At 44.0% G+C, this 20,771-nt stretch overlaps 1 protein-coding gene across 2 annotated transcripts in view; it reads right to left on the bottom strand.

The window, feature by feature from the left end:
• GTF3C1 (general transcription factor IIIC subunit 1) overlaps positions 1 to 20,771 on the bottom strand; it is a 307,903-nt gene that overhangs the window by 43,327 nt on the left and 243,805 nt on the right. For both annotated transcript variants that reach the window (XM_040356997.1, XM_040356999.1), the window contains 3 exons: positions 15,085 to 15,257; positions 12,273 to 12,557; positions 9,494 to 9,747 (listed from right to left, as the gene is read on the bottom strand). In XM_040356997.1, coding sequence (XP_040212931.1) covers positions 9,494 to 9,747; positions 12,273 to 12,557; positions 15,085 to 15,257 — 712 coding nt within the window. The remainder of the gene's footprint in view (positions 1 to 9,493; positions 9,748 to 12,272; positions 12,558 to 15,084; positions 15,258 to 20,771) is intronic.

The raw sequence follows: 20,771 nt of genomic DNA, 5'->3' as shown, positions 1-20,771 counted from the left end.
TCTGTGTCTCTCTCTCTGTCTCCCTCTCTCTCCCTCTGTCTCCCTCTCTCTCCCTCTGTCTCCCTCTGTCTCTCCCTCTCTCTCCCTCTGTCTCTCCCTCTGTCTCTCTCTCTCTCCCTCTGTCTCTCCCTCTGTCTCTCTCTCTCTCCCTCTGTCTCTCTCTCTCTCCCTCTGTCTCTCTCTCTCTCCCTCTGTCTCTCTCTCTCTCCCTCTGTCTCTCTCTCTCTCCCTCTGTCTCTCTCTCTCTCCCTCTGTCTCTCTCTCTCTCCCTCTGTCTCTCTCTCTCTCCCTCTGTCTCTCTCTCTCTCCCTCTGTCTCTCTCTCTCTCCCTCTGTCTCCCTCTCTCTCCCTCTGTCTCCCTCTCTCTCCCTCTGTCTCTCTCTCTCTCCCTCTGTCTCTCTCTCTCCCTCTGTCTCTCTCTCTCCCTCTGTCTCTCTCTCTCCCTCTGTCTCTCTCTCTCCCTCTGTCTCTCTCTCTCTCCCTCTGTCTCTCTCTCTCTCCCTCTGTCTCTCTCTCTCCCTCTGTCTCTCTCTCTCCCTCTGTCTCTCTCTCTCCCTCTGTCTCTCTCTCTCCCTCTGTCTCTCTCTCTCCCTCTGTCTCTCTGTGTCTCTCTCTCTCTCTCTCTGTCTCTCTGTCTCCCTCTCTCTTTCTCTCTCACTCTCTCTCTCTCACTCTCTCTCTCTCACTCTCTCTCTCTCTCCCTCTCTCTCCGTCTCTCTCTACCACTTAGCATTACTTATTGTTGACTTCTCTATAGCCATAAATGTATGTTGTATCAGCATTCAGCAATATCCTCTCTGTTTTTAACAAGTGATATCCTTTATGTTATAGTTGTAAATATTAGAGTAATACAAGTTTCTTCTCTGTATCAATAAATGTAATACTTTTCTCTTTTTCGCAGCGCTATTCTTTGTTTTAATTTTTATATAGACAAAAATTTTTATAGCTTATCTTAATTATTCACGTGCGATATTAATATTTCTCTGATTATTGATTATGTACGTGCGTTATTAATTTTTCTATGACAAGACATAGGATCAATTGACTAGTTTTGCAGAGGCCACAGGTTTGTTTAGATTCTTGAATTTTCATTCAAGCTGTGGTGGCTCGTCCATAGGGTGCACATGGGCGCCACCCCTCACAAAAAAACAAAAAATATATATATATTTTTTGTTTTTTGGCAGCTACTGTATGGGAGTTTGTAATAAGAAGATGGGTGAGTTTCACAGCAACAGGTTGTTTTAAAATGTGTCAAAACGGACATTCGGACAGAGAAGTAGTTACCAAACATTACTGTATGGGAGGAGAGAGAGAGAAAAAACATGGTCTGTGGGGGAGGGTGAAAACATGCCAACTCCATCACATTACAGGGTAATTCATCCTCACTTAATCGGATGCTAATATAACTAATGTGAGTGCTGCTGGATCCCCTCCACTTCTGTATATAATGTGCTGTGTGCTCTGTATGTATGGTATGTACTGTGTGTTCTGTGTGTACTGTGTGTTCTGTATGTATTGTGTGTTCTGCGTATAGTGTGTTCAGGTATTGGGAGCCGTGACAGCCGAGGAGGGCAGGTAAGGACCTGGAGGGGTTTGTGCCTCCCCAAAAAATGTTATCACCAGCCGCCACTGCATTCAAGATTTGGCTTTTGGATATTTTGTTATGTAAAAAAAGAAAAAGAAAAATATATAATACAGTACCCAGTGTGCAGAGTGTGTGCTACTGTTATGCTAGGTTCATGTTGTTGTGGATGGTTGCAGGACAGCATGTAAATCGCATTTGTTCCCACACGCACAGCCAAAACGCACTGCTCTTTTGCAGACACGTGCGGGTGACTAATTCGTAGTGGAAACCCAATGCATTTGAAAATGCAGCGAATTTTTGGGTGCAGAAAAATCACATGGGTGCAAAAGCGCCATGCAATTTCTGTGTTTACTTTTTTTGAAAAGGTGCAGGGACCTTTTCTCTGCATTTCCCACAGGTTTAGTATCCCATTTAAACCATGCTGCCATGCCTGCACAAACATAAGCTACACAAAACACAACAGTGTAAACCTAGTCTTAAATAATGCCTGACCTTGTTTTATTTTTGGCCGTTAAGGGAATCCCTCCTCCTACCCTATAATCCTAGGATTATCAGCCTTTCAAGTGTGCCACCTGGACTTCAGTTCATATGGTTAGGTTCTACCAGGTGAATGTTTAGGTCTCTTCTGATGCCAGTTTCTGGTGCCAGAAGCTGCTTTCATGCATTCTTGCACACGCTTATATGCACATGAATGCATGCATACGTCATACACGTGTACATAAATAAGAATTGTGCAAAGCATGTTTGGTATTGCTTCACACAGCAGACTGAATGGAATAATTCCAGGACAATCATTTATGGTTAAGTTAATAACTTCATCTATTGCCAATTTTGTGTATCAGTTTGTCTTGGGTTGATGCAGTTTTTAGTCTTGTCATACTTGGTAACTATTTACTCTCTCATCTATCATCATTTACAGGAAATGTTGAGATTTTATTATGCTTGTGTGCATAACATTTATTATGTTTATTTTTTGCTGAAAATGTAGCGCTTGTTATGCCTTTCTATGTACTAAAATTGTTTTAGTATATGGGAGCTTAATTAACAGATTGATATCCAATCCCATTTAAAATAAGATTTTTTAATACAGCTTACCTGTAAAATCCTTTTCTTGGGAATACATCACGGGACACAGAGCCTTAATTACTTAATGGGTTATGTAGTCACCACAGATGATTGGACACTGGCAAACCCAATTAAAATTGAGTTCCTTCCCTATATAACCCCTCCCAAATGGAGAGTACCTCAGTTTTGTAGCAAAGCAATAAGTGTTCCACGTTTAACTCCGAAGAGGGGCGGGAGCTCTGTGTCCCGTGATGTATTCCCAAGAAAAGGATTTTACAGGTAAGCTGTATTAAAAAAATCCTATTTTTTTGATCATACATCACGGGACACAGAGCCTTAATTACTTAATGGGATGTCCCATAGCAATGCTAAAATTGAGGGGAGGGAGACACAGATCAGAATAAGACCACTATCGAGCCAGAGGATTTATACTGCTGCCTGCAGCACACTACGCCTGAGGGCGGCATCCTCGTACCCTCTCACATCTACCTGGTAGAATTTAGTAAATGTATGGACCGAAGACCAAGTAGCAGCCTTACAGATCTGAGTCATGGAGGCCTGGTGATGCACTGCCCATGAAGCACCAACTGCTCTAGTCAAGTGCGCTTTCACCTGAAAAGGAAGGATCTTCTTTTCTAAATCATAGGCCTGAATAATGACTTGTCGAATCCAACTTGCAATAGTGGATTTTAACGCTGCCTGGCCCTTCCTTGGGCCTTGTGGCAGAATAAACAATCAGTCTTTCTTATCTGAGCCGTAGCTTGCAGATAAACCTTTACTACTCTTACAACATCTAGAGAGTGTAGACTCTTCCTCCGCAGACTGCGGATCTGGAAAAAAAAAAAACAGTAGGACTATATATCTTGATTTCAGATGGAATCCTGAAACCACCTTGGGTAAGAAAGTTGGGTGAGGACGCAGCATCACCCTGTGTTCTTTACACGAAAGAGCCGCCAATTCCGATACCTTCCTTGCCAAGGATATGGCTACAAGAAAAAAGTTTCCTTGTCAAAAGACTTAGAGAAACCTGGTGTAAAGGTTCAAAAGGTAGTTTCTGTAAAACGGATAATACCAAATTCAAATCCCATGGGCACACGGGAGACTTGACCGGCAGATTCAAACGCAGTGCTCTCTGAACAAAGGCCCTGACTAGGGAATAAGAGACATGCAGTTTTTGAAAGAATACCGACAAGGCCGAGATTTGGCCCTTGATAGTGCTCAAAGCCAACTTTATATTTGAGCCCATCTGAAGAAAGGCAAGAATCCTATTAATGGCATACTTCCTAGGATGCCACTTTCTGGGTTCACACCAGTAAACATATGCCTTTCAGATTCTATAGTAGATGAGCCTGGAGGCCGGCTTCCTAGCATTAACCAGAGTGGATAGGACTGGCCATGAGAGCCCACGTTTCCTCAGAATGGGAGACAGGATGGAATATTGGACCCTGCGACAGTAGGTCTGAGCGTAGTGGGAGAACCCAAAGTCTTCCTACTGCCATCCTTACGATTTCTGCGTACAAGGGTCTCCTGGGCCAAGCTGGGCTGACCAAAATCAGACTTTCCTTCCCTATTGATTCTCTGAAGGAATCGTAGGAGAAGCGGAACTGGGGGGAACACATAAATCGGAGAATAATGATCCCATGAGACTGTCAGGGCATCAGACCATTGGACACAGGGATCTATTGTTGACACACAGCTATCCAGCTTTGCATTGAACCTGGAAGCCAACAGGTCCACATCTGGGGTACCCCAATTCTGACATATGATTTGAAACTTGTCTGGGGGGAAGACACCATTCTCCTGGACTTGGCTGACAATTCTCTACCCCTGGAATGAAGACCCCAGATAGGCGAGGAGCATGCCCGGCCAGGATGTGATTCACCTCGTTTTGAGCATCCAGACTTCTGGTGCCAACCCTGCAGTCTGTAAGATTAAACTTTGAGGGCCAGATGAATTGCCCGAATCTCCAGAATGTTGATGGGTAGGAGTTTTTCGACCCCGGATCTCTTCCCCTAGGCAGATGCTTCTTCTAGAACTGCCCCCCAGCCAAGAAGGCTGGCGTCTGTGGTTACCACTTTCCAGGTAACCGGAGTGAAGGATTTTCCTTCTGAAAGATTTTGGGGGGAACAACCACCAATTGAGACTCTGGCAAACCTTTGGAGATAAGATGATAGGAAGATCCAGGGCCTGAACATCTTTGTTCCAAGCTGACAGAATTCTGCCCTGTAACAGCCTTGAGTGAAACTGGGCATAAGGGACAGCCTCAAATGAGGCTACCATCTTTCCCAATAATCTCATGCATAGACAAATGGAAGGCCTTCTTTTTGCCTTTATCACTCGGACCAAGTCTCGCAAGAGCATTCCACCTTCATGCGAGCTCCCTCGCATGGTGGAAAGCTCTTGTGAGCGCGCTCCCGTGGTACAAGGGGGCCATAGCCGCCGACTGTATAACTCGGCCCCGCCCCCGGCGCGCTGTGTCATTGGATGTGATTGACAGCAGCGCCAGCCAATGGCTGCACTGCTATCAATCCGTCCAACCTAGCCAATCAACGGCCAGGCTGGGAACCGAACAGGATGATGAGGACGCGCGCGGGACTTTTGAGGGGTGAGGTAAGTAAAACAGGGGCTCGGGGGGGGGCCGTGCTGTTGGATGTTTTTTCACCTTAATGCATAGGATGCATTAAGGTGAAAAAACATTTACCTTTACAACCCCTTTAACCTCTTCCATACAGGGCATTTTCACCCCCTTCCTGCCCAGACCAATTTTTAGTTTTCAGCGCTGTTACACTTTGAATGACAATTGCGAGGTCATGCAACACTGTACCCAAACTAAATCTTTAAGTTTTTTCCCCCCACAAATAGAGCTTTCGTTTGGTGGTATTTGATCATCTCTGCGGTCTTTATTTTTTGCGCTATAAACAAAAGAGCGACAATTTTGAAAAAAAAACACAATATATTTTACTTTTTGATTGAATAAATATCACAATTTAAAAAAAAAAAAAAAAAAAAACTTTTTTTTCCCCTCAGTTTAGACCGATACGTATTCTTCTACATATTTTTGGTAAAAAAAATAAAATAAATCGCAATAAGCGTATATTGATTGGTTTGCGCAAAAGTTATAGCGTCTACAAAATAGGGGATAGATTTATGGCATTTTTTTTTTACTAGTAATGGCAGCAATCTGCGATTTTTATTGTGACCGTGACATTGCGGCGTACACATCGGACACTTTTGACACGTTTTTGGGACCATTCACATTTATACAGCGATTAGTGCTATAAAACTGCACTAATTACTGTGTAAATGTGACTGTCAGGGAAGGGGTTAACACTAAGGGGCGCTGAAGGGGTTAATATGTTCCCTGGGAGTGATTCTTACTGTAGGGGGACTCACAAGGGAAGGAGACTGATGTGTATTCCTCTGTACTGGTCTCCTCACCTCTGACAGAAGGTGGATCTGTGTTTACACACACAGATCCACACTAGTGCCGTGATCGCGGGCAATTGCAGGTGCCCGGCAGACATCGCGGCCATCCGGGCACGCGCACCGGGTCACATACTACAGAGGAACATTAACCCTGTTTGGTATGATGAGGCTCAAGTGTGACCACGGCCACTCACAATTCACACAGTAGATCCAGAGGACCAATCACAGCACTGGGAGAGCCTACTGGAGCAAGGCATAAGGTAAAGCTGGGTACACACGGATCAAAATTAATTTGGTTTTGCAGGGACCAGCTGAATTTTGATCTGTGTGTGGTCTTGCCTTTTAGATCCCCCATCAGATCAGCTTCTGTAGAATGGGACTGCTGGAAAACCTTGTTCGACCAGTGACTTGCAGCCAATCAGCTGCAGTGCTGATCAATGTATTCTGACAGAGTCCCCACTGCCAGAATATGTCTCGGTAAAGGGGATTTATGCATCCACCTCTCTTGTGCGGATGGATGAATCTGTTAGGCTGGGATCACACTGCTGTGCGGAGAGGCTCACAACAGGGGTCTGGTGCGTCCCTGTTGTCCGTTTTGGTCCAAATTTTTGGCTAAATTCGGACCTGAAATGGATCTCTGTGCAATTCGCTCCGCAGCCATCCCGGACCAGTGTGAACCGGCTCCATAGAGAGCCGGCCACAATCTCCTGACATGCGAATTGGATGCGGGGAAACCCATACACAATTTGCACTAGTCTTAGTGTTTTTTTTTTTTATTATTCTGCCCAATGGCTGAATGAAAAAAACCTATGCATGTGTGCCAGTTTAGGTGGTTTTATTTTAATCCTCTGCTCCTAGAATAAAAGGCCCATACACACACAAGAATAGACAATTTTTTTTCCATGCTGGTCTCATATGAAAAACAAATGGGTTACTAAAGTTAAAAAAAATTCTCATTAGACAGAATACAATTCAGAAATTATGAATTGTAATGTAATGTATTCTTTCATTTTCAAGCATGCGCAGATTTTATGTTTTTTTCACGCAAATTCCTAATTACATGAAAATTGTTCTGTTCTCGTACTAGATTTTTTGGTGCTTATTTTGTCATATTTTCACATGAACTGTCGTAATCAGCTCTTTAAAGCTGTATACTAGTAATCAGATCAGGCAGTTGCTCCAAATGCACTTTTTTTATCTAATGTTCTCAACATGCGTACTAAGCATTAATGAGCATTTAAACAATGCACAACCCGGGGGGCGCAGTTTGGCATGTTCGCCTTGGGTGCTGGATGACCTTGTCGGCACCACTTCCTAGCATTTAATAAGGAAGGAACAACAAAATCTGAAAAAGCTCTATCCCTCAGCATTGTGACTTCCAAAACGTATGCCCTTAAAGCCAGTGATGAGAAGCAGGAAGGAACACTGTCCCTTGGGACAGATGATTCAAAAGGGCCCATGGAGTGTCTGCTGGTAGTCTGAGTATCACATCCTCTTGGGCCAGTTCAGTTCAAAGGAATTACTAAAAATCTCAGCCATCTTGATCCTGGGAAATAGAAGACGGTAATGTTTGCGAAACAGGAAAGCATAGATCAGGCTAAACTGTTCTCCAATTCAAGCTCTTTGTTGGAAATCCACCGCACAGTCTGGCCCTGGGGGTAAAATGCATAGAGCGGACCAATAACGGTCTGTTTGTCCCATGCTGCCAGAAGGTTGAGTTCCAATGGTCTTTGAGTGAAACTTTGGAATATTGCAGAGTCTTTAAAGGAGGCAACCATGAGATCGAATAGCCTCTTCCAGGCCCAGAGGACCCAGACTTGAGATTGAAAAAGCAGGAAGTTCCAGGCCAAAGCCACGCAGGCACAAGAGCAATAAGTCTGTGCATGTGCACTATAGAACCACTAGGGGAGCAAGTCTAGACACAAAAGCACTCCATAGGTGCAACCAAAGGAAGGCTGTTTATCTTGTCTCTGTCACAAGAACCAGTAATTGATCGTCCCTGCAACCATTTTTAGAAAGCAGGCACCCTAGGATGTAAACAGCCAGAAGGATTCTGCCCTTGACGATGGGCATATTCACCCCCCCGCCCCGCAGGGGTCTACAGGGACAAGGCTCTGCACCAGGTAGATCATGGCCCTGGACCCGTAAAGCACTTGCAGCTACCTCACACATTACACTGCATGCATGGGGAGTGACGTTCATGGCAGAATCCAGTGCATGGAAGCAGGCCAGCCCCATGTCTTCTCGCCAGTAAGATCCAAGTACAGTCCCCTAATGCATTGCTGAGAAGGCACATGATCAAGAAGCTGCATTAAAAGCTGCAGTGGCTATGGTGCAGCTGATAATTTGTATCGGCTTGGAATAAACCTCCAGACAGGGAAAAAAACAAAAAACAATATAAGCAAATGAGCTTCTCCTAGTGTAAAAAAAAAAAAAAGGTCGCCCATCAACTAACAAATAGCAAAAAAATAACTGAGGCTACCTGAGAATGGAAGGGGCTATATGGGGGGGGGGGGGACGAGCCAGAAGCTTTTTATACAACTTACTATGTAATCATTTAAATAAGTCTGTGTCTTGTACTGTACGATCAGGAAAAGCAATTTAGGTATAGCCCACATTTTGTGATAATGGCTGTTTATGTAACAGGAACATACTGTTTGTGTGTTCATGTGTTCAATGCTGGTGGAATTGTAGTTCATTGGCAGGAATGGCACATTCAGAGGCCAGCTGACTTTATTTTACCACTACATGAGACTGGCTGCTGGGAGTCTGTTTACTCCAATCCTACTGTATGTTCCTTGGATCAGTTTTGTGCCTCTGTGCTCATTCTCATCTGATCTAAAACTTTGGTACCTGCCCTGACCTGCTATTCCCTCTCCAGTTCTACACTCTATGCTTTTCCCAACTTTAACTTGCCTGTTCTCCTGAGATTATTTGTACATAGTTACTTAGCTTGTACGTTGTAGTTATTTATTGCTTAACTTGCACACGTTACAATGTTTGGTTACTGGTTTGCTTTATATGTTATATTTTGTACATTTAATGATAAAATTATGTTTTAAACAGTGTTGTCTTCCCGGTGTGTAAAGCTTGCCATACGAGACACCACCAGATTTGGAGAATTGTCAGCCAAACAATGACTCCATCCAATCAGATGCAGACATGGTTCAGCTATTGAGTAGCCAGCCATGGGTGCAGCCAGATGCTGAATACAATACCTGCAGGGGAGATTCCTTCATCCATGCCGGTTAGCGGACTGAATGAGACAAATCTTTGTATGGCTAGCTTAGCTCACATACCTGGTCCCAGCAGATTACACATAACCTCTTACATTTCTTTTTTATGGCATGGACAAATTTAAACAGGCCTCCACCAGTAATCATATCACAGATTAGTTAGTCTCAGAGGCAAACTTACCCCAATCTTTCAACCGTCCACTCAGAGGCGCATTCCTTAGTTTCACATGTACTTGGCAAGAGTTAACAACAACATTATCATTTGGGTTTAAATTCCTTGTACTGACAATCCCTGGAGCACAGTAACCCCTCATTAACAGATAGTTGGTATGAGATGCCTGACGAGCTTTGACTTCTATTTTCCGTTTATGTGACACATTTTCATCCACTTCTTCGTCATCAAAATCCTCATCATCAAGACCATCTCTTCCAAAGCTGCAGGTCAGACCAAAAATAATGGTGACAGAAAGTACAGGGGAAGGAGAAATATAGGATTGTAAACCTTAAAACAGAGGCCTACACCTAAGACATATTATTTGCAGTGGCACAATACTATACTTAATTTTATAGGCAACTAGTGCTGCAGGTGAAACATGAGATGATGGTCCCCAAATCCAGGTAAACCTAAATATGCATAGTTTCAGAAATAGCTCTCACACACACACACCTTTCTCAGCATTTACTGATAGAAGTGGAACTTCAGGCACAAAAACATATTTAAATATATCCCTGAACAGACAGGAATCCAGGTTGGGTGCACCAAATGCATTTGCAAAGCTAGATACTGCCTTGTAAATGTGTTGGTGACATCATCACTTTCTTGTACACAGCCTGTGTTGAGAGCAGAGCTGTGGATGGGACCCAGCAGGTTCTCCAACTAAAGGCTAGCCTGCAGAAATATAATGGAGGGGGTGGCTACAAGACCAGTCACCCTGCACAAGCAGAGAGAGTAGCTATGACTGGTCTTTGTTACAAGAAGTTCCTGCACAGAGGCAAAGTGTAGGAGTTGTCTTATGCTAGATTACTGCACAGATCTGGAAGGAAAGAGGGCATGGGAAAAAGGGGCATGGGAAGGAGGGGCAGGTCCCCGTCAAACAGCAGTTTAGCCCACAGACTCAAAGCTATTATTTACCAAAAGCAATGGCAGTTCAGTGCCAGGAAGAAGATTTTCAGCATGCACGATGTGGGACATAATTACAGAGAAGTTATATAACTAAAGACATAGAGCGAAAAATGTTAAAGTTCAGCTTCAATTAATAAGTAATAAAATTAGGATACAGTGTGGAGTAAAACTGTGGTTCAAGTTGAATATATTAAGATACTTAATGCTTAAACGTTATAGAACTAAAGGGTTCTATGCACACCTCTGCATCCTAATTGTGTATATTATATGTGCATTTATTTCTCTTCTAATTATTAAAGTGGTTGTAAAGGATGCATTCACTGCATTAAGGTAAATGGATGTAGCTACCCCCCAGCCTCCCCCTTATTCTTACCTCAGCCCAATCTTTATCTAGCGATGTGCACAAGAGAAGCAGCTCTCTCCCTCCTCACTGGCTCAGACACAGCAGTGAAAGCCATTGGCTCTGTGCTGTCCAGACTGCATTAAAAACAGGCATGATTCTGTGATGGACATGCCTGCATGGGCTCAGAAATACTTCCCCAAATCAGTGTCTGAACACAGTTCACCATGCCATAGAAACATGCAAGGTAAAGTTCTATCATGCAAAGAAGCTATATTGGAGCGATTCAGAAACACTGCCATGGGCGCTGTGTCCTCTGCACTCAAGAGGAGACCGACCCGTCTTGTTATCAGTGCTCATTTGCGTGCTGATGATATCGGGGGGGTATTAGTGTGTATGGAATGGACAAATTGCACATCTGAAAAGGCATTATCATTCAGGCAAGAATGGGACAACATTCCTCTCCCAAAACTCAAGCAACTGGTCCCCTCGGTTCCCAGAAATGTACATATTGTTAGGAGAGGCTACTGGACCATGGAAAACGTGGCCTGTCTCAACTGGTGGAATTGGGGCTGTACTTTGTCAGCTTTTTTGTTGCCATGTCCTGACTTTGAGACATGTTGCTGTCATCAGTTTCAAAATTACCGTATATACTCGAGTATAAGCCGAGTTTTTCAGCACATTTTTTTGTGCTGGAAATGCTCCCCTCAGCATATACTCGAGTCACCTTTTTGCACCTGATCTCCTGGACTTTGGGGATCTGGTACCAAACTTGGCACACATGAAGCCCCACTATTCCTCTACGGGTGTGCAAACTTTGTTGTCCAGAGGACCTACACCTGGGGAGCACAGATTTTTCAAATGTGGGCACCCCTTCCATAGACTCCCATGTTAAACGGTAATTTCTCCAGTGATTTTGGGGACCCAGTATCGGCCGGTCGTACGTTCTCTGGACCCAGAACTTGGCACAAGTATAGCCCCATTTCTCCTCTACAAGTGTGCAAAATTTGTTGTCTGGGGGACCTACGGCTGGGGAGCACTGATTTTTCAAAGCCGGGCACCCCTTCAACAGACTCCCGTGTTAAACGTCAGTCTAGTCATGGGCACAGTGAGGCATGGGCACAGTGAGGCATGCAGATGGACACCCTAGGCTTATACTCAAGTCAAGAAGTTTCCCCAGTTTTTTTGTGGTAAAATGAGGTGCCTCGGCTTATATTCGAGTCGGCTTATACTAGAGTATATACAGTACCTTATTTTTTTTCTTAAAATAGTCAATTTTCTCATGGTAAACATTTGATATGTTTTCGATTATGAATAAAATATGGGTTTTTGTAATTATATATATATATATATATATATATATATATATATATATATATATATTGGGGTTGTGTAATTTATATTTATATTCTGTATATACAGTATATGTGCAAATAGTGTGTGTGTGTACACACACTTATTTAATTTTTTTGCTGTTTTAAGCCTGAAATCACTCACCTCTTTATAACTTCATTATCAACCAGGGTACTGTCAACAACTACAATTTGGTCTGGAATTTTCACATTCACGGACATAAATCCCAGCATCAGGAGGGAGAGAATGGTTGCACACTGGCCACCTTGCCCATCCGGAGGATATAACAACATGTCTGTAGAATTTTCATTAGTCTGATCCCCAAATGAAAACATATCAGGTTCATCAGTTTTTCCATATGTCCTCAGCTTTTCCAAAAACTCAAATGATTCTGTACATATTGTTGATGGAAATCGCCAGATAAAAAGCCTACAGAAACAAAAGTCATGTAAATCAAATAATGCCCAAATGAATCAGTATTATGTATGTATGTACAGTGATGAAAATAAGTATTTGAACACCCTGCTATTTTGCAAGTTCTCCCACTTGGAAATAATGGAGGGGTCTGAAATTGTTATCGTAGGTGCATGTCCACTGTGAGAAACATAATCAAAAAAAAAATCCAGAAATCACAATGTATGATTTTTTTAAACTATTTATTTGTATGATACAGCTGCAAATAAGTATTTGAACACCTGAGAAAAACCATGTTAATATTTGGTACATTAGCCTTTGTTTGCAATTACAGAGGTCAAACGTTTCTTGTAGTTTTTCACCAGCTTTGCACACACTGGAGGAGGGATTTTGGCCCACTCCTCCACACAGATCTTCTCTAGATCAGTCAGGTTTCTGGGCTGTCGCTGAGAAACACAGAGTTTGAGCTCCCTCCAAAGATTCTCTATTGGGTTTAGGTCTGGAGACTGGCTAGGCCACGCCAGAACCTTGATATGCTTCTTACAGAGCCACTCCTTGGCTATCCTGGCTGTGTGCTTCGGGTCATTGTCATGTTGGAAGACCCAGCCTCGACCCATCTTCAAAGCTCTAACTGAGGGAAGGAGGTTGTTGCCCAAAATCTTGCAATACATGGCCCCGGTCATCCTCTCCTTAATACAGTGCAGTCGCCCTGTCCCATGTGCAGAAAAACACCCCCAAAGCATAAAAGGTGTATATATCTGCGCTGTGAGTTAAACTAGTGTTATAAAGTGAGCGAGGGGAAGGAGGGGGGGAGGGGAAGGAGGGGGGGGAGGGAAAGGGTGGGGTATTGTGGACCTGGGAAGTGAAAAACTATACAGACAAAAAATGTGACTTCTCTCCGTCTCAGCTTTAATCCCTCAGTGTCCTCCAAGCCGATTGCTCGTGGTAAGATGGAAGAAACCGGGGTAGGGAGAAGTGAGAGAGGGGGGGCACATCGCGTGAATGGTACAAAAAAAGTATATGGAAACACAAAAGTACGGTAAAAACTCACATGGAGCAGTGATGAAACGATCGCAAATCCACGAGCGCCGCGCTCGTCTGCCGTCCGTCTGGTGCTGCTCCTGATTGGTGCTCTGGTGTCCCGACGCGTGTTCGCCACATCACGTGACTTCATCAGGGGATCCTATTTTTTATCTTCATTTTTATATACATTTTTTTCATTTGGTTTCTCACTGAAGTAATTTCACTATGGACTTTTAACACAGTCCAGTCAGGACTGCACCTATAGACTGCCACTAAGGTCCCTTCCATTTTTTGTCTGTATAGTTTTTCACTTCCCAGGTCCACAATACCCCACCCTTTCCCTCCCCCCCCTCGCTCACTTTATAACACTAGTTTAACTCACAGCGCAGACATATACACCTTTTTAAACATTTTTCACTGTCTGCATTGGACAGATTTTTCTTTGTTTGCTGCTGTCCACTTTCACTCCCTGGCCCCCCATCACCTCCCTCCCTTTCCCAATTATCCAACACAGCGCAGGAGTTTCACCTAGTTCTCCCCACCCCCAAAGCATGATGCTACCACCCCCATGCTTCACAGTAGGGGTGGTGTTCTTGGGATGGTACTCATCATTCTTCTTCCTCCAAACACGGTTAGTGGAATTATGACCAAAAAGTTCTATTTTGGTCTCATCTGACCACATGACTCCTCTGGATCATCCAAATGGTCATTGGCAAACTTAAGACGGGCCTTGACATGTGCTGGTTTAAGCAGGGGAACCTTCCGTGCCATGCATGATTTCAAACCATGACGTCTTAGTGTATTACCAACAGTAACCTTGGAAACGGTGGTCCCAGCTCTTTTCAGGTCATTGACCAGCTCCTCCCGTGTAGTCCTGGGCTGATTTCTCACCTTTCTTAGGATCATTGAGACCCCACGAGGTGAGATTTTGCATGGAGCCCCAGTCCGAGGGAGATTGACAGTCATGTTTAGCTTCTTCCATTTTCTAATGATTGCTCCAACAGTGGACCTTTTTTCACAAAGCTGCTTGGCAATTTCCCTGTAGCCCTTTCCAGCCTTGTGGAGGTGTACAATTTTGTCTCTAGTGTCTTTGGACAGCTCTTTGGTCTTGGCCATGTTAGTAGTTCGATTCTTACTGATTGTATGGGGTGGACAGGTGTCTTTATGCAGCTAATGACCTCAAACAGGTGCATCTAATTTAGGATAATAAATGGAGTGGAGGTGGACATTTTAAAGGCAGACTAACAGGTCTTTGAGGGTCAGAATTCTAGCCGATAGACAGGTGTTCAAATACTTATTTGCAGCTGTATCATACAAATAAATAGTTAAAAAATCATAAATTGTGATTTCTGGAAAAAAAAATTTGATTATGTCTCTCACAGTGGACATGCACCTACGATGACAATTTCAGACCCCTCCATGATTTCCAAGTGGGAGAACTTGCAAAATAGCAGGGTGTTCAAATACTTATTTTCTTCACTGTATGTATGTATGTATATATGGGGTGTGGCCACTTTACCTGTAGTAAGTCTGCGATAGCTGAAAAGACATTGGCAAAAATGGTAGAGCACGGTTCTTCTTCGGCCCTAACAGGTGGTTTACTCGACGTCGATTTACCAATCTTTTCTTTTGGAATTCCAAGAAAGCCTTCACAAGAATGTCATCATGATACTGTCTATACATACGATATGTCTACAAAAATATCAAAAGTACAAAATAAAATCACATACAGAATGTAAAAGGCAGCCCTCAGCATACTTAACAATTTTAATACAGGTTGTTCTAAGTATATATTATAAAAAAATTAATGACCAGGGCTTTTTTTCAGGGGGAACTCAGTTCCACCACCTCTGGCTCAGACCCTTTGGTGCCTGCTCACCACAATCACTTGTAAACACAGAAGTCTGGTTTTTGTGTTTACAAGTGACAGCTCTGCACTTTGTGTGTAACCCCTTGAACTCTGCACCCTTTAAGACCCTCCTACTATTTGTGAAATCTGACCGGGGTCGTGGTTGGGTTCCTGCACCTATTTTCTGAGAAAAAAAGCTCTGTAGAATGACAATAAATTGGCAGCAGCAGCAGAAAGCAACTCCTAAATTAGGACAGAAAGCAAACTAGACAGTTTCCAAGTTTTGACCAGAACAGCACTGAACTCTCTCTCTGATGCAAATAAAAACCAAATTGTCTCTAAATATTACACTGGTCTCCAGTGGCGGCATGTGTATAGAGGGCACACGGACGTCGCCCCCCCCATCCATGCGTCCGCTTCCCTGATCTACATATCAGGGCTCCGGTCTATGGATTCCAATGGGGGGGGGGGGGGGGGTTTGAAGCACCTGATTAGAGCCAGGCGCTCCAATAGGCTTCAAAAATAGGGTGGGCTTGGGGCGAAGAGCATTGCGCCAGAAGCCCACCCAGTTGGGTGACACTAGCCAATAAATATTGACTACTTTCCACACTAAATTTCCTCCCCTCCAATCAGAGAGTGCGTCTGAAGCCCGTTTTCCGTTGGCCAAAATGTAAGGCAATCCTATTGGATGCCTTGCATCAGGAGGGGCAGATAGGAGATGCACGGTGGAAGCTGCTCCAGGAGAGGACACCAGAGCTGCTTTCCCCGAGCCCGCTACGCTTAAGGACACCGGACTAGGGCGACCACGCTGGAAAATAGCCACACTCTGAATCAGCTGGCTGCCCAGCGCACTCCATAAGGACCCGACTGCGGCTCTCGCAACACCCCCAGACCTCACCACATGTCCCAGCGGCATAGAAACACCTGCCAGCCTCACGCTGGAGGACACCAGAGCCTGGGGTAAGGACCGACCTGCAGACAGCGGGTGGTAGTGGGGGGTTTGTGCTAGTGCCAATCTACGACCACCCCAAAAGGGGGGGGGTGTTTTCCGCCCCCCCCCCAAAAAAAAAAACCCTGTTGCCACTGCTTGTCTCTGAACTAAGAGGCAATTCCTCATCCTCCAAAACCTTACATGCGTTACTACTGCCTTAAGACAACAATGTATGTGCCCCTCCTGAAATGTTCTCCTCACCAAACACAAACCCTGCAGCACAGGTCAGCATATTTTACCCTTCCTAAGATCAACCCCTTTGGTTGGCAGTTCAACAGGCTGAATAGTTTTTATCTGCCCCTTGCCCTGTAAGCAGGAAAACTATTTAAACAGCATGTATACTTCTAGTAAGTCGGACCAGAAAGGTCATCCGTTTTTAAAACGTTTTACAACATATTAATGTATACTATAAATAATAAAATAATAAAAAATAGGCATAGCGTTCATAAATGATATAGCGGCTATCGCTTCATTAACAGAATGAAAAGAAGGCTCCTGTATATCAGGAGAAACAGCCAAATTGTGATAAAATTTGTCTTCATTTAAATTGTTTTTAACATCTGACCAAACCAACCCTATATATTTATTAGTCTCCACTGTTGTTCAGTCTCTGGCAGGATCTGAGCATAGAAAATGCTACTGTTAAGATACTTTAAAGCTCACCATATATGTTAAAACTTAATTGTACAATCTCCTTTAGATCTACCTTAAATTGGAGGTAAACCCGATTCATGAAATTTGACCTGGGCACATATATCTGTAGTGTTTTCTTAACTCTCTCCAAAGCACAAAGTCCCATGTCTTTCTGCTGTTTCGTTCCTCTTATCAGCATGTACTCAGAGTCCGGGGATAAAAGCAGCTGAAAAATGTGTGAGGGAGGTTCCTATAAATAGATTAGCAGGGAGCTTGTCACAGCACAGCTCTGTAAGTCTCTGCCAATGTGGAGGGGGGTGCCTCCAATCAGCTCTCCCAGTGTAAGCAAAGAATACTCCTACAGCTCAACGAGAAAGTGAAAATTCTAACCCGATGTAAGAATTCTAAAGAATATAGAAAGGGAAAGACAGCAGATATGCATGTAAAACTTATGTAGGGAGATTTTTTTAATCTCTGGATCATCGGAGGGTGTTAATTTGACTGGGTACATGCAAGGGTTTACATCCACTTTAATACAAAGGCCTGCCTCCCAAACTTCAGGAAATACTATTGGGCAGCAGTCTTAGTGTGTGTGAGGTGGTGATTTACGCAGGATCATACTAATCCGGTGATCACTCTTTAAGCGGCTATTCTGGGGTCCTTTGCCAAATTAAGTAATCTGTTTTTTCGAGGAGTTAGAGCCAATGCTCAGACTACCACGCTAATAAAGACCACAGTGGTGGTGTGGGGACAGGTTTCGAGGCTTCTGGCTGAGCCAGGAACGTTGTCTCCCCACGTTCCCCTGTGGGGTAATCCATCTCTGCCCCATCTGAGAACTGTGCCGGACCCACAGCTGTGGGCACGTTATGAAATTAAAACGTTGCGAGACATCATGCCGGAGGGACGGTTGCTCTCTTTTGGTGTGTTGAAGAGTAAATTTGGGTTACCCCCCTGGATGTTCTTCAGATTCCTTCAACTTAACTCCGGCATGCGGTCCGAGCGCAGTTCCCAGATCCTATAAGGGTGGAGCCCCACTCGGTAGAGTGGCTCCTCACCTCGCGTTTGATGGATAGGACGCTTTCCTCTATATATTTCAGATATACGTGTGCAGCGGGGCCTGGGGCGTCGCAAGCCTTTTCGACCTGGCAACGTTATCTGCCGACCCTTACGTTGGAGGACTGGTCAGAGGGATTGCAGCAGTGCATCCCTCTCATGATCTCAGCAAGGGAGCATTTTATCCAGTTAAAATTCATTCATAGGGCCTACTACACACCTCAGTGGCTGGCAGTGATATACCGCACCTCTGAGGATAAATGTCCCAAATGCAAACTAGACGTTGGGAATTTTATACACATGGTCTGACTATGCCCACAAATTCAGGACTTTTGGCAGAAGGTGGTGCCTGATATGGACGCAATTGGTGGCGTGGCTGTTGGGTTGGACCCCCTGGTCCTATTGCTGGGTATCTCACATAAACAACTTTTTGTGAGTGGAGGCAGGGAGATTATCTTTTACACTGTTTTTTATGCTAGAAAGGCAATCCTGCTGCAGTGGAAAGCTGCTGAGCCGCCTGGGTTGTCCACCTGGCGAAAGCTGGTGAATGACACTTTGCCCTTGTATAAGCTGATATACATGGGGCGCAACTGCCCTAAGAAGCTTGAAAAAAATCTGGGCAGCTTGGGTGGCGGCTAGACGGCTGACGGTTTAGTGTGGTCTGATTTCTGTTTGCCCCCTTCCCCCCTGGGATGGCTTTGGGCCCTTTCTCCCCCCCCCCTCCTAAGCCTTTAGATCAGGAGACGGTGGTTTCTGGGTTCTGGGAAGATTCTCTTATTTTTGTGAGGTTACTCTTGATGTATAGTGTACTGTATGGTGTGCTTATAATTACATTGCAATGAGTGATTTATGCAATCTCCCTCCCTTCCCTTTCACCTCTCGCCTACCCTTTAGACAGGATACTTGGAAGTTTTGTTTGGGTATATGGTTCTTTATATTACTGGAATCACTGTTGAATGTCTTGTTGCCCTGATCTGTATCATCTGAAATGTATAAGCCTGTAATCGTTTGATTATATCAATAAATATTCCTTCTGTTAAAAAAAAATTAAAAAAAAAATACAAAGGATTGCCTTAATAAATATAGATTGACTGTATAGATTAGACAGATCCTCATTTTATGTAGTTTTAGTAAATCTTAGGTTCACTGTACAGAGATTGAATTGTCAGATTGTAATGTGTATGGCAGAGCCCAACAGGCTACTCTGTCCAGCAAAAGTGTCAGTTATGGTCCCAGAAAGTCCCAGTATCAACTGCTAAATGATTAGTTACATACATCCGGAAGACAAAAGGAATTGAGAAGAAATCTACCCCTAGGAAGGGAAATTCAGTCCTGTAAATTTTCAAAATCCAATTGTCACAGGGAGAGAAAGTGAGGTGAAATCTTCTGAACAGGAACACGGACAGCAAAACAAACTGTTACAGAGGTGTTAAAGTGGTTGTAAAGCCTAAACCCTTTTTTTTACCTTAATGCATTCCTTGCATTAAGCTAAAAAAAATTAAGGTGTCAGCATCCCCCTCACCCCTCCTTTTACTTACCCAAGCCCTCACACGATCCAGCGCCGTGCACATCTGCAGCTCTTCTCTCTCCTCACTTCCGGGTCTTGCTGGGGCCATCGGCTCCCAGTTTCTATCAATCAAAGCCAGTGACGAGGGTGCGGGGCCAAGTCCCGTGGTCTGTGTCAAACGCAACAGCGGGGCCGAGGTGCGAGCATGCACAAGTGCCCCTATGGGGGCACTGGACAGGACGGGAGGGGTAAGAGCGCTGGCAGGGGACCCAAAAAGGTTTGCGGCAGGTAAGTATACACACGTTTGTTATTTTTGTTTTTGAAAAAAACTGTACCTTTACAAATCACACTTTAACCCTTCCCTATGCTATCCAAAACTTCAAAAACATTTTTGGGCAGGGGCTACACTTAAAAAATGTACTTGTTCCAACTTACATACAAATTCAACTTAAGAACAAACCTACAAAAAAGAGATTTTTAATACAGCTTACCTGTAAAATCTTTTTCTTGGAGTACATCACGGGACACAGAGCGGCATATTCATTACTATATGGGTTATATGGAGTACCTTCAGGTGATGGACACTGGCAATCTCAAACAGGAAATGCCCCTCCCTATATAACCCCCTCCCATAGGAGGAGTACCTCAGTTTTGTAGCAAGCAGTATGCCTCCCAAAATGGTCCCCAAAAGAGGGGTGGGAGCTCTGTGTCCCGTGATGTACTCCAAGAAAAAGATTTTACAGGTAAGCTGTATTAAAAATCTCTTTTTCTTTATCGTACATCACGGGACACAGAGCGGCATATTCATTACTATATGGGATGTCCCAAAGCAATGCTTACAATGAGGGGAGGGAGAACATCTCCAAGACAAAAGGATTTAATTTAGAGATATACTCAAATCATAATAAATCCAACTTAGTTGAGAAAAATAATTTTAAATTTTAAATTTAACTCAAAAGGGAGCCCCCGGAATCCGAGGGTCTCAAACTGCAGCCTGCAGCACTGCCTGCCCAAAGGCTGTATCAGTATTCCTTCTTACGTCCAACTGGTAGAATTTTGTAAACGTGTGGACAGAAGACCAGGTTGCCGCCTTGCAAACTTGAGCCATAGAGATCTGGTGGTGTGCTGCCCAGGAGGCGCCCATGGCCCTAGTAGAATGAGCCTTTAATGATA

Source organism: Rana temporaria, chromosome 6 (genome assembly GCF_905171775.1).
Source record: "Rana temporaria chromosome 6, aRanTem1.1, whole genome shotgun sequence".
Taxonomy (NCBI): domain Eukaryota; kingdom Metazoa; phylum Chordata; class Amphibia; order Anura; family Ranidae; genus Rana; species Rana temporaria.
Note: the sequence above shows the minus strand (reverse complement) of the source record. Positions and strands in the feature narration are given on the sequence as shown.